The sequence below is a fragment of the Gasterosteus aculeatus genome, chromosome 14 (genome assembly GCF_964276395.1).
Source record: "Gasterosteus aculeatus chromosome 14, fGasAcu3.hap1.1, whole genome shotgun sequence".
Taxonomy (NCBI): Eukaryota; Metazoa; Chordata; class Actinopteri; order Perciformes; family Gasterosteidae; genus Gasterosteus; species Gasterosteus aculeatus.
In genome coordinates this window covers 12,712,434-12,725,101 of record NC_135702.1, presented here as the reverse complement: position 1 = coordinate 12,725,101, position 12,668 = coordinate 12,712,434, and the positions used below count along the sequence as shown (strand labels likewise).

Below are 12,668 nucleotides of genomic sequence, written 5' to 3'. Positions count from 1 at the left end.
CGATTGGGGACCATTGATTGCATGCACAATTGATTGCATATTTTATTGATTGCATGTTTTATTGATTTGTTGTTGCATGTTTTTACAGTTTGTTATTTTATGATTGCATGTTTCTATGACTTGTTGTTTTGTGATTGCATGCTGGACAATTTATAATCTGCTTTGAGTTTTGTTTGAGTTGTGTCCTCAATTGACAATCGTCCCCAACTCATTAGCAATTAGTGGCATATGGCAAATGGACCAATGGGGAAAGGCCAGGGGCAGGACTTTCTCTTTTTAAGCAGGAAGACAGAAGACTGGCACAGGAGAGAAACAGGGCGAAACTGGAAAGGGGAGCAGGGGAGCAGGGGAGCAACAAGGAGAGCAACAAGGAGAGCCGGGGAGCAACAAGGAGAGCCGGGAAGAAACGAGACACGAGAGAAGGAGCAAGGAAAGAAAGGCAGAAGCAGAGGTACCACCACCAGCAGCAGACGCACCACCAGAAGCAGCAGCAGCAGCAGCAGCAGCGGAGGCCAGGAGCAGACTCACCAACAACCCCAACCACCAGCAGCAGCAGCAGACGCACCACCAGAAGCAGCAGCAGCAGCAGCAGCGGAGGCCAGGAGCAGACTCACCACCACCACCACCACCACCAGCAGCAGCAGCAGCAGACGCACCACCAGAAGCAGCAGCAGCAGCAGCAGCGGAGGCCAGGAGCAGACTCACCACCACCACCAGCAGCAGCAGCAGCAGCAGCAGCAGCAGCAGCAGCGGAGGCCAGGAGCAGACTCACCACCACCACCAGCAGCAGCAGCAGCAGCAGCAGAGGACGACTGGCAGTCAGACGTCCACACCAGTGGACTAGGGACGCGCAGGACTTCGCTCCTGCTGTGGTGATGACCCTGGACGGCCTATTTTAGCTCCCTTTTATATATTTTAACCTTTGTATTAAAATAAATATTTTTTAGTCGTATTTCCGCCCCTGTCTCCTCTTGGGTCATTGTTTTACTGCTCCCCTCCAAACAAACGAACCTTTGTTTTTAATTATTTAGAGTTCCTAGGGCTTTTACCTAGGTGGCGTTGTTTGCAACACTTTTAGTTTTTAAGAAACCTCGGCCGCTGACAGTCTGTAATGTGCTGTGCTTATGCTGTCTGAAAGAATGACTGTGTGGACGAAGACCGCAGAATCAAAGATCATCTTGGTGCTTTTATTCTGAAAACATGTGCAGCCCGAATGATCTGATCCGATCCTAGTGTAATCTCATTAGGTAAACTAAATCCAGGTAACTCGACTGATACCATCAGAGACAAACAGGGGGGGGGGCTCCAAATAAAACTTCTGCCCGTTGCTATAGTCAGTCCAAGGATCCCACAAAGTGTCTCCTCGTCTCCCTGGCGACATTTGGATGTCATGCCGATTGCTCACGATAAACTAACCGCAAGAGGAAGGGACACCGCAGAGACCCGCTAGACATTACGAGCATGTCCAATAGGAAAGTGGCTGTCGTTATTGGACTGGGAGTAGCTGTGATGCTTCTGGTGCAGAGCGGAGACCCGCTGGACTCCGCGCGCAACGGGCCCCCGGTTTGGAGAGACTCCGGGCTGCTCGCGCGGGCTGTGATCTGCGTCATCGCCGGATGCTCCCTGCTCGCCTTGGGCTGGCTGCACGGTCTGCTCTTCGGTCCCCTGGAGGTGTTGCGGGGGCCCGACGACGTGGGGTACATCGCCGAGGACGGTCGCTCCAGAGCGCAGGCGGCCAACGAGGTCCGCCGCAGGAGGAAAACCGGAGAGCTGCCCCCCGTCTTTCCGAACGGCTGGTACCGCGTCCTGGACTCGCGCAGGCTCCAGATTGGCGAGGTCAAAAGTGTTTCTGTTCTCGGTATGTTTAATTACAGGTGGATGCATTAACGGTGCTACTTAAGCACAACTAACGTACCAGCTGCCACGGGGTTATAGGGTGTTTTAAAGTACTACTAAAACATGGATAGACACCAGTAGCAATGAGAAGTTGTATTTTATTTTGAAACAAATATTAGGTGTATTATTCAGGCCCCACATTTGCCAATATTCCAGTGGGCCCGGGGAAAGATGCGGACACTGCATCATCAGAATCATGATGTCCCTTTAGAGCCACGCAGTAAGAAATGACAACATGACAGAGTTTACAAAAAGTCATATGCAAACTAAAAAAACCACACATCTAACACAAACAAAATAGCTCTTCGCTGCACTGAGGACATCAAACTGTTATTTCTTTAATGATCTTAGATACGCATGAATTGTGATCCAGTGCCTATATTGTGTGCGGCACAATTGGCAATTCTTCTTAAAGTGTTTATTTAAATGAAGCACTTTTGACTTGCCACAGATGTTTAAGCTCTCGGGAAACAGTGTTACGAAGTTGAGACGCCTGGAGAGACAAGCTCATATTTCAAAGTTGTTTCATACTTTAGAAACACAATGACATGTTGACTTGAGTAGATCAGCAACCAGGGTGCTTAGTAACACTTTGTCCTTGATAAACAAAAAGTCATTGTTTTGGGCCAATTGAGCTTTAAGCTGTTTGGTATGAAGGTGTCATGGAGACAGAGGTGTCCTTCTGTCTCCATGACACCTTCATACCATAAAAATATTGAATTAGGAAAACATTTTTCTCAAGTTGCAGCTAATGGTTATTTGCATTATAATTTAATCGCCTGATGAATCATTTAGCTGATTAAAGTTTCTTATTATAAAATGTTTTGTAAAATAGTGAAATTAGACATTTCTAGAGCTAAAGCGATGCTTTCAAATGTCTTGTGCATAGCATTTTACTGAAGGCAAAACCACAATGTACATCTAAGTGTACACAATTTTCCTATTATTGATGAATTTCATAGAATTAGCTGCTCTATTGGTCTTAGCGTTTTTGAGAATCTGACGTCCAATCTCTCATGAATGAGTTCTCATCATTCACAGTTTTTAATATTTCATGTCTGCTTCACTGTGATTTGTAGCAGCACTGTTGTCGGGTTTCTATTGATTTCATATGGCTGTTTATTTCCGTGTGATTCCATTTTAGATCTTTTATTCTCATGTTGATATGCGGAAAATTGTTTCATCTCTTCACAAGTTCTTTGAGTTCAAAAAGGTTTCAAAGAGCGTGTGGCGCTTTCATGTTTCCGGTCACCCGCCATGAATGAATAAACTGCATGAAAGGCTTTCAGCCTGAAACGGACATCCACCAGAGAAACCTGCTCTTAAAGAGAAAATCCGCAAATACAAGTTAGATAATATTCCCAGCTTGTTTTGACTATTGAATTTATAAAAACATAATAAAATAATATAGATAAGAGACAAAGGATGAGGGAATCCATGATCAATTACCAATTCCATTTCATACCAATCAATTTCATACCAATTCCACCTCAGGAACAAACTGCCGCACTTGCTCTTAGTCATGTTCACATGTTGTTCTCATTATCAGATTTGACAGAAAGCCCCAGCGTGTCCTTCCTCAGAGGACCTGAATGCCATTCTCTCAATGACACTTAATATACAGACAGAATCCCCCCCCCCCCCCCCCCCCTTCTCGTTCAGCACGAGTTGTTTTCGCTGTGTTTTCTGTAGAAGCCATCACAGCAACTCCCTTCAGGATCTGCATCCTGCTGCAGACGACTGCAACGTCTCGCTCCAAACTTTTCTCTGCCGTCATCCATTTCCATCACATATTGAATTCCGCCTAGTTTGTCCTTTTCCCCCCCGCGCGGCTGTGCAGTGCTGTGCAGCCCTCCTCAGATCAGCTGGCTCGGTGTTACTGCAGGTCACCGAGGCTGTGCTAATCTGGGAGTAATCTGAACACTGCAGGCTAGACCAGAGAGGTACCATGCAAAGTGGGTTCCTGCAGGGACGCCTTGACTTAATGCTGCTCATCCTTTGCAAAAAACATTTGGACAGCGAAACAAAGGAGCGGTGCACAGCAGTGATTAAAAAAAAAGAAAATCACATTCAAATTCTACCCACGTGGGTTTTATTGGTGAAACGCTGAATTTTAAATTGCCAACATATGGAAGAGAACATCATCAGCATTTAATTTAGTCTGGATGTTCTCTGAATTAAATGTTTGGAAGTCAATGTTCATGAGCTTGTTTGTGGCAGCCTTCTTCATTTAGCAACAGAAGCTCCAGCTTGTTTGCAAGTCAACGTCATTACAGCTACAAAGTGACACATCTGTCAGTGGCTGCAGGAATAACTGCTCACGGTGCAGCTTCACATTAAAAGAATTCTATTCTGCATGCGGGGTTGCTGCATGCTTAGCTTCACACTTACGAACACATTTTATTTGTGCATATATTTGTTAGTGGAGACATCAATCTTTCCAAACTGGCAGCTCATTCATGAAAATGATGATGATGGTCCTACAGGTGAGCAGGTGGCAGTGTTTCGGGGCCAGGATGGGACGGCCTACGTGGTGGATGCCTACTGCCCCCACCTCGGGGCCAACTTGGCTGTGGGGGGACGAGTGGTGGGTGGCTGCATAGAATGTCCATTTCATGGATGGCAGTTTCGGGGAAACGATGGAAAATGCGTGAGGATCCCCTATGCAGAAAAAGGTATGGACTGGGGGTGGTTTCCAAGGATCTTTTATTAATTTGATTATTTATTAATTCATTATTATTGCTGGATAGACAACGCAACTATAAAATGTTTACTTCATTTGAGAACCTCAGGCGGAAGGCTAAGGTTGGAGAACTGAAAAAAAAAGTTTTACAGCTACTGTTTCTAAAAAAGACAAAAAGTCCAAAGCCTGGCTAATGAAAAGTGGAACAAACAAGATGGAGATATCTTGGAGTCAGTCAAACACAAACTGTCCTCAGGGTGGTGCTACAGGTTCTCCTGTGACATATCTGATGTTTAACACTAACATTTTGTTCAGTGTGGTGGCGCAAGAGATGCTGATATTTTTTGTGTAGCATTGAAGATTTCATTCCTCTGGGAAGAATATGATCACTTCATAAACTGACTTTGGATTCATTAAAGTTCCCTTTCCAAATGTCAATCGACCAGCATTAGTTGACGTCCATTTGCATGGATGGACAGCGGTGAATCCTGATACCCACCAGTGTAGGAAGTGGACTGTCCAAAGACACAATTTGGTCTCATCTGTCATTCAGTGCCGGAGTTTGCCAAAGTGCGCTGCTGGCCCAGCTGTGAGGTCAACGGGCAGATCCTGGTTTGGTTTCACTGTGACGGAGAAGACCCTCGGTGGACCATCCCGGAGCAGCCGGAAATCACAACGGGCGAGTGGGTCTATCGGGGGAGAACGGAACATTTCATCAACGCTCACATAGAGGTAAGTGTATACAGCATCAAGATGTTTTTAGTTGGTTCTAAGATGAAAAGCTATCTCTTTCCCTGAGGTAACAGGCTCATCCTTTCTGGAGAAACTGCTGAGTTTGAGTTTTTCTTCTTCTTTGTTGCTTTCAGCAACACGAGCCGAACGCCATTTAGTCCCATTATGTCCAAAATAAATCAGACCTCTAAATGGCTGACATCTCCAAACTATAGACGACTCACACCAAAACAACCTAGAATGATAAAAAGAACCACGGGTAACAGTAAACATTTGAATATCGTCCCTCAATGCTGCTGCTGCCGGCTCCTTACCTTTAGTCACACTCAGAGTCGGTATCTACCTCGCCATGCAGAGGAGAGATTTTTATTACCAAACCTTAAACACAATTGACTAACCCGTGATGGTGACCTCTGTCCCCTGCAGGAGATTCCTGAAAATGCAGCGGACATCGCTCACCTGGCTCACCTGCACACGCCGGCTATTACCAGCGGTGTAGATCTGCGCTACACCAACAGCAGGGCCTGGGAATTTCTGCGCCATGACTGGAAGGTAAAATTTAGAATGGTACAGAATGTATTCATTTTAAACAAAGCATCTCTGTGTCGAATGGCACTGAAGCCTCTTTGACGCGTGCGTGTTTCTCATTCAAGGTTCAGTGGGAACCGGAGCCGGAGCCCAACAAGCATTGTTCTCAGATGTCGGTGAAACACGCGCTGACTGTGTTTGGGTGCCACTGTCCTCTGCTGGACGTTCGCGTCGTGGCCAGACAGGTACGGCGAAGACAACACCCACAAGGCCTCCGGGTCTTTGGAGGGACTTCATAGCCCGAAGGCCGGGAATTGTGTGACTAACTGTGCAGCCTGGGCCTTTTCATCTTGCCCAATGAATTAGTGTTCCCTGAAAGCTCTAATCTGCCCAGTTTAACGCTGAATGCGGAGAAGGAGAAGTTGCTCTAAAGCAGGCGGTTGTGATGAAACGTTCTGGTCTGATTGACACAACGTTGGTTACTGATTATTACATATTCTCTATGATGGGTCGTAAAACACAGGACACTTGTTTCAGGTGGGTCCGGGAGTGGTGTTTCTGCTGTTTGACCACAGCTTCTTGGGCCGAGGCGTCATCTTGCAGTGTGTGACTCCGGTGGAGCCTCTGCTGCAGTGGGTCTCTCACACCATCTTCTACCAGTCTAATATCCCTCCTCTGGTGCCCAAATTCGTCCTCAGAGCAGAGTGCATTCAGGTGCAGTACGCTCTCACCTCCTACTATCGCTGCCACGTGGTCATTCAGGGATCATGGTTAAGTTTGAAGGGAAGCATTGCTCTGATGTGAGGGCATCACTGTGTGTATTTGTCTCTCACTCTGCCTTTGGATGAATTCTGCCTCCACATTGCCTCCAGAAGTAACACCACAGAGTCACAGAGAAGGTGTAAATGGCCCTCATTGAACTTGATAATGAGCTGAGTGGCGGAGCAAGAAAACATTTCCTGACACTTAATGAGTTGTCTTGAAATAGACAGAAGTAGATGTCTTAATGATAAGTGGAGTTGGATTTAAAAGACCAACAATTTTGGTTAAACAAAGAAAATATTGTAAATGCCTACATTACGAGTTTATTTAGTACTTTCTATTTAAATGTTTAATTCTGTCTAAACACCAGAAGCTTACAAGAACTTGGACAATAGAATTCTTAACCAGGAGCTTTTTTATGGGCTAAGATGCTTTGTGAATAACCGTAATTAATTAACACACAGTCAGAAGATAATTTGATAAGGTCATCTAGTCCTTTTGTGGTATCAACACAAATCGTTAACATCTCAGAGGACATGTTTGTACTGAAATGCCAAATCTCAGCAGCGGATTCCCCAACCGTGTGCAGTGACATTTCATCAACACTTCATACATAAATTATAACATATCATCTAAATTCTGCTATCATTTAAGTAACTTATGGTATTAAAACAAGTCAAACATGACGTTTGTTAATTAATACTCTTTTTCACAGCTTATTTGAAATCTTAATTTAAAACTCTATCCGTTGACCTTCTCCCGTTTACTTTTTTGTGTCCAGTTTGAGCGCGACGTGATGATCTGGAACAACAAGAAGTACATCTCCAAGCCTCTCCTGGTGAAGGAAGACTCAGCCATCCAGAAACACAGGCGCTGGTTCAGTCAGTTCTACAGCGAGAACAGCCCGCAGCTGCAGTACCAGCGTGACACTTTGGACTTCTGACCTCTCCCGACCGAAGCGATGATCTCAGGTCACGGTTGACATTAATCAGAGGATCCCGAGTAGGGAGGCTGGAATTTTTTTTTAACCGTCAAATATGATATATATGAAAGGAAGAAAGCAGGCCGGATCTCTGTTGAAAGCCTGAACCTGACCCGAGCCCTCATAGCGTCCTTACTGAAGTCTTACCGAAGTGGATGATGTTGACTTCCCAGCTTCATACACGCAAGTGCCGACAGCCGTCACGTCGCCCGACTGAGCGGTTCAGCCCGTACATGTGAGATCTTGGTGAGCCAGCGCGAATATACAGAGCCAGCGACACCGAGGAACGCCACAGTCGCCTCGCTGTATCGCTGTCAAGACCATTTATTTCACAGAAGTCTGCAAAAATAGGATGATTTCCACATACTGTGATGTGGATGACTGCTACAGCCGGTTTTGATTTGTGTCTGTGTGTTTGATATGCAATCACCTTCTTCTAGTTAGAGTTCAGTGAGATTTCTGATACCGTGATTGGATATCAGTTGCTGCCTCACTTTGGCTTATTAAAAAATATGAATAGATTTTCCAAACTGTGAGTTTAAGTCTTTCATTTTTTAACGTGTGATCACACAGGGACCACTCCATAAAAAAAAACCATGATACTTCAGACTTTGTAGTGCGAGTAGTATTGACCAACCACGTCGGAGCGGGAGCAAAAGAGGCGTAACGCATCGACCGAAGTCGAAGTCCGGCCCTTTTGCGCGGATGTCTCTGTAGTTAAACAATAACAGATCACGCTCTGTCTCCTGCCACCTGATGAATGGAAGCGCAACAGTCACCCTCAATCCTCATAGCTCATAGCTCTTTTTCTCTCCACCAAGCTTCTCTCTAGCTGCTCCACTGTGTTTGCCAGATGTGATTCCCGTGACTGTATCTGCCTGCTGAGGAGGTGGTGGCCATTCTTGTTCATTTTTATCAGCCGCCTGCTGCTGAACAAACAGCATGAGGGTGAACCCAAACAGTAAAGCTGCAGGCTGGCTTTACCCCGTTTATCCTTCACATTTAAATCCGTTGACAAATATTGATTAATGCCGCTTGAGGAGATTTTATGGTCATCTACACTGTCACAAACTGTTCCTTTAACATGCATGATTGTCATTTGTCAGTTTGATTAATGGAGCAAAGATGATAAATCTTTCATTGTGACGTGACGATCTAGAAACATTTTTTTTTAAACCATCGACCCAAGTGAATAACCTTAAAAATGTTCCCCTTCATTTCAATATCTTGAGACACTGAGATAAATAAATTATTCTGGGCTTTTGCAAATATGTGATAAAATGTGACTTACTACGACTTCACTGCTAAAAAACATCTCTAAATTTCAGGCCACATCATTTACCTAAAAAGAAATGGGCAATGCTACTAATACACCTTTTGTGAATAAATACTATTGTCATGATTAGTTCATGTGTGTGTTGCTGTCTTTGCATGTACTATATGTAGTGTCAACACATCTTTTTGTTCCCTCGCAGTTCACATTGTCTACTCGTTATACCGACTTAATCATTGATGACTAATGCTGCGAGGCTTTACTAAACGGCAGTGTGCATTAACCCTCAGGTGGCTGTGAAGGGGCTGATGGTGTTTGGTGACATAGAATTACGTTTTTAATTTCCATACGGTTGTCGGATGCTCATCCATGAGAGGCGACACAGTTCAAAGCGAGCAACCAGCCGTAAAACGCACCGTGAATACCAGATGAAGCCTCCTCTTCTCCTCCCTCTCAATATTAAAATGGATTTTTTTTGTACTGGGCTAATCTACAGATGTGTCGTTTATTTAAATATGCAGAATAAATCTGTCTCCCTCGCGCTGATGTGTTCGCTCATGCACATATCAACTTGCAAAAGCGCTCCGCGGCACCGAATGCGCATTCAATCAAGTGGAATCATGAAACATGCACCGTACTACTTGGCCAGTGGCACTTCTTTGAGGCTCATATTGTTGCTTAGCACTCCTTATCTGTGAATAGGCTTATCTTATCTTGGTTTTATGGTGGTAGAGGACTGTGCTGCCTTTGTTGAGCTGAAGCATTACATCAACATTTGTCTCCCTCGAGCAGAGAGTAGGTCTGGCTAACATGTTGAGCTTTTTGTTAGGGCCGTGTTAAACATATGGACCGGACGGAAAACAGAACCTATTTGTGTTATGAAGGATGGCCGGAACGGGAGTCATTTCAGGCGAGCAAGAGGCCCTTGTTTCACTGGAGGAAAAGCCCCTGGAAGCTCCAGAGGAGCCCGGTGTCAGAGCTCTCTGCACTGCGAGGGGCGAGCATGGAGACGAGAGCGACGCGCCCACTAAGCCTTTGCTCCGGCACCAACATCAGGATGCTGTTTGTGATGAGAGTGACAGAAGCGGATTGGAAACGTCGACAGATGGGCACGGCCGGCGGACATCTGTTCCGCCAGAGCTGCAATTGGCTGCCAGGGACGAGCCGGGCCGCGGCGGAAGTGTCGGGAGCTTGAGCAGTGACAGCTGCGGGAACGAGTGCCCCATCTGCAGCGAGCTGTTCGACTCGCACGGAGACCGCCGGGTCACCTTGCTCCACTGCAACCACGTCCTGTGCCACCACTGCGCGGCCGGCATCATGAGGCGGGCCAAGGACCCGAGCCGGCTGCAGTGCCCCTTCTGCCGACAGACCACCCCGTTCCCGCAGTGGGAGATCCGACGGCTGCAGGAGGAGTCGTACGGGGGCGGCTTCTACGACCCCGGACCACCGTCCGTCGTGAGTTCCGGCCCCGAATTTCCGGCCGTTCCAGAGCCCTCGTGGTGCTGCGTGGCTGTGCTCACGCACAGAGACGCACGCTGCGAGTACCCGTCCTGCCTGGTCGGCGGGTCGCGCTCGCTCTGCTTCACCATCGCCGCCCTGCTGCTGCTCTTCCTGCTGCTGCTGGGCGTCTTCCTGTACATGGTGGTTCCTCTCATACTGCTGTCCGTACTTTTCACAAGCAGCTAGCTCAGAGGTCGGAGGTCATCGTCAGTGGCTTGACTTCTGCAAAGGACTTTATGGATGAGTTATTATGGGAACATATGTTTTACTTCATCAGGTACTCTGCCATCAAAGTCAATTTGTGGTTCCATTGTTTTATTAACCTTATTTGACATTTGCCATCGATATTCCAGACTAACCTTTAGACCCTGTAAAGGTTTTTTTTATTGTAGATATTATGATTGGAAAAGGTCCAATTTGGAGATGGCAAAAAGCAAACGTGATTCCTAATCCGAGATATTTGGCATCACAAAGTTTATAGTACAACATTTTTGTAATATTTCTCAAACTGAGGGCCAGTCTCTTCAGCTAGTCCACCTCTGACTTTGGTGTTCTTTGAAGAGCGCCTCTGGTTTGTCCCGTAGGGTTTGGTGCCACGTTTAACTGGAGGTTTGACTTTGGATCAAAACCCTTTCTGGGTCTCGTATTGACCTACTTCTCATCAGAACAGCCTGGAAGCTCTCAGCTGTGGCTGCTCCATATTCTAAGCAAAAGAAAAACCCTAGCTTGATCTCCTTTCATATTGCGCATGAGGGAGACTCGGCCCGTCAATTTAATAATTTATATACATTTTACTCGTTCAAAGAGAGAATGAAAGAGGGCCACAATGAAAGCTGGAATCAAAGAACCAGTTTATTTCTTTGTCCTTTTTTTGTTTAACGATGCCGTTTAATGTTTGTCGCTACGTATCTGTGCTATTAAATAGATGCGTTACTATGGATACTCATATGAAATGAGCCTTTTAAAAGTTTGGCTTTCCAATCACTTATCAAAGTGTTTAATAAAAACAATGGATTAAAGTAATTATTGCTTTCTGGGTTTACATTCAGGAGATGGGCAGCAACACAAATGAATGATACTTTGCTCTGTTGCTACTTTAAAAGTGCTAATATGTCAAAGTTGTTCTCAGACTACCGTTGTGTCCCAAGTGGCCAAAAAAATATATATAGATAAAATATTCATTTGTGCAGCATTTACACATGAATGAACAGAAACGTGTTAACACTTTCAAAGTTGGACCGACCAAAAGGAATTTTGGTGTTGTGGTGGTGGTTTGCACTGTCGCCTCACAGCAATAAGGTCGGGGGTTCGACTCCGCCCAGTGGCCTTTCTGTGTGGAGTCTGCGTGGGTTCTCTACAGGTACTCCGGCTTCCTCCCAAAGACATGCGCTGGGAATCAGCTTAATTTGTGACGCTACATTGCCCGTAGGTGTGTAGATGTGAGTGTGAATGGTGTGGATGGTGCTGTGATTGGTTTACCCCGTGCCTCTCGCCTCGTGCCTCTCGCCTCTGGCTTCTTGCCCGTTAAGTTAACTAGGATTGACTCCAGTAAGATAACCGGTTTGAGGATGGATGGATGAATTTTTGGGTTGTGAACTAATTGGTTCATTATCTGTCTAATGCTACCTAGGATTTAGGAATAATAATATTTATAAAGTGCTTCACTTATAAAGAATAAAGCATATAGGTGTAATAAGAATATAAATGTTATTTGTATAACAGAATCAACGCTGTGTTCGTCTCCGGACCCAGTCGACTATCTCAATTACAAAGAGATTTGGATGCGAAAGGCCTCTAATGTGAACTTTGAAATGAATCTGAATGGATCAGGCCTGCACCTCCCCTCTACCCTCCCCCCTCCCCCCCCCTCCTCCTACTGGGCATTGCGGCAAGTTAGTTGGGACTCTGAAATCGGGAGGATTATTTGTGCTCTCTGCAGCATGAATACTTCAGCTCGGGACAAGCAAGCAAGAGAGCACTGAGGGGGCTTAAACATCTATAATGTATGCGGGGCTACATGAGAAACACATCAGATAGGCAGCCATCCGTCTGCAGATGAGTCATAGAGGCAATTCATTTCCAAGACTCTGTTTGTGTCAACGCACTGGCACAGCATGACCTATTTGGCTTCTGGCTCGGCTCAGATAACGTGGGCGTCCAACCTCCTTGTGCCTCAGCTCCAAAGTGACGAGCATATATTCAGTTACCTTTGCAGGCCCACATATGTGTGTGTGTGTGTGTGTGTGTGTGTGTGTGTGTGTGTGTGTGTATATGTTATTATATATGCAACTCGGGACACATTCAGGTCACAG

At 45.8% G+C, this 12,668-nt stretch overlaps 2 protein-coding genes across 4 annotated transcripts; both read left to right on the top strand.

Annotated features, from left to right (window-relative positions):
* The first annotated feature begins 1,173 nt into the window (after nt 1–1,173).
* On the top strand, nt 1,174–8,986 carry LOC120831891 (cholesterol 7-desaturase nvd). Of its 3 annotated transcripts, none has more exons than XM_078088231.1 (7): nt 1,174–1,836; nt 4,383–4,571; nt 5,133–5,311; nt 5,738–5,863; nt 5,965–6,084; nt 6,377–6,553; nt 7,383–8,986. In XM_078088231.1, exons 1-7 carry the CDS (start codon nt 1,617–1,619, stop codon nt 7,542–7,544), a joined length of 1,173 nt encoding a protein of 390 aa, XP_077944357.1. In that variant the 5' UTR covers nt 1,174–1,616; the 3' UTR covers nt 7,545–8,986. The 3 variants fall into 3 exon arrangements, with proteins under 3 accessions (XP_077944357.1, XP_040053704.2, XP_077944358.1); XM_040197770.2 differs by having other exon boundaries at nt 1,174–1,858; XM_078088232.1 differs by lacking the exon at nt 6,377–6,553 and having other exon boundaries at nt 1,174–1,858.
* A 659-nt stretch (nt 8,987–9,645) lies between these two features.
* LOC144388236 (uncharacterized) lies at nt 9,646–11,373 on the top strand. Its single transcript, XM_078088235.1, has one exon. The coding sequence runs from the start codon at nt 9,742–9,744 to the stop codon at nt 10,540–10,542; it is 801 nt and encodes a 266-aa protein (XP_077944361.1). The 5' UTR covers nt 9,646–9,741; the 3' UTR covers nt 10,543–11,373.
* The last annotated feature ends 1,295 nt before the right edge of the window (nt 11,374–12,668 follow it).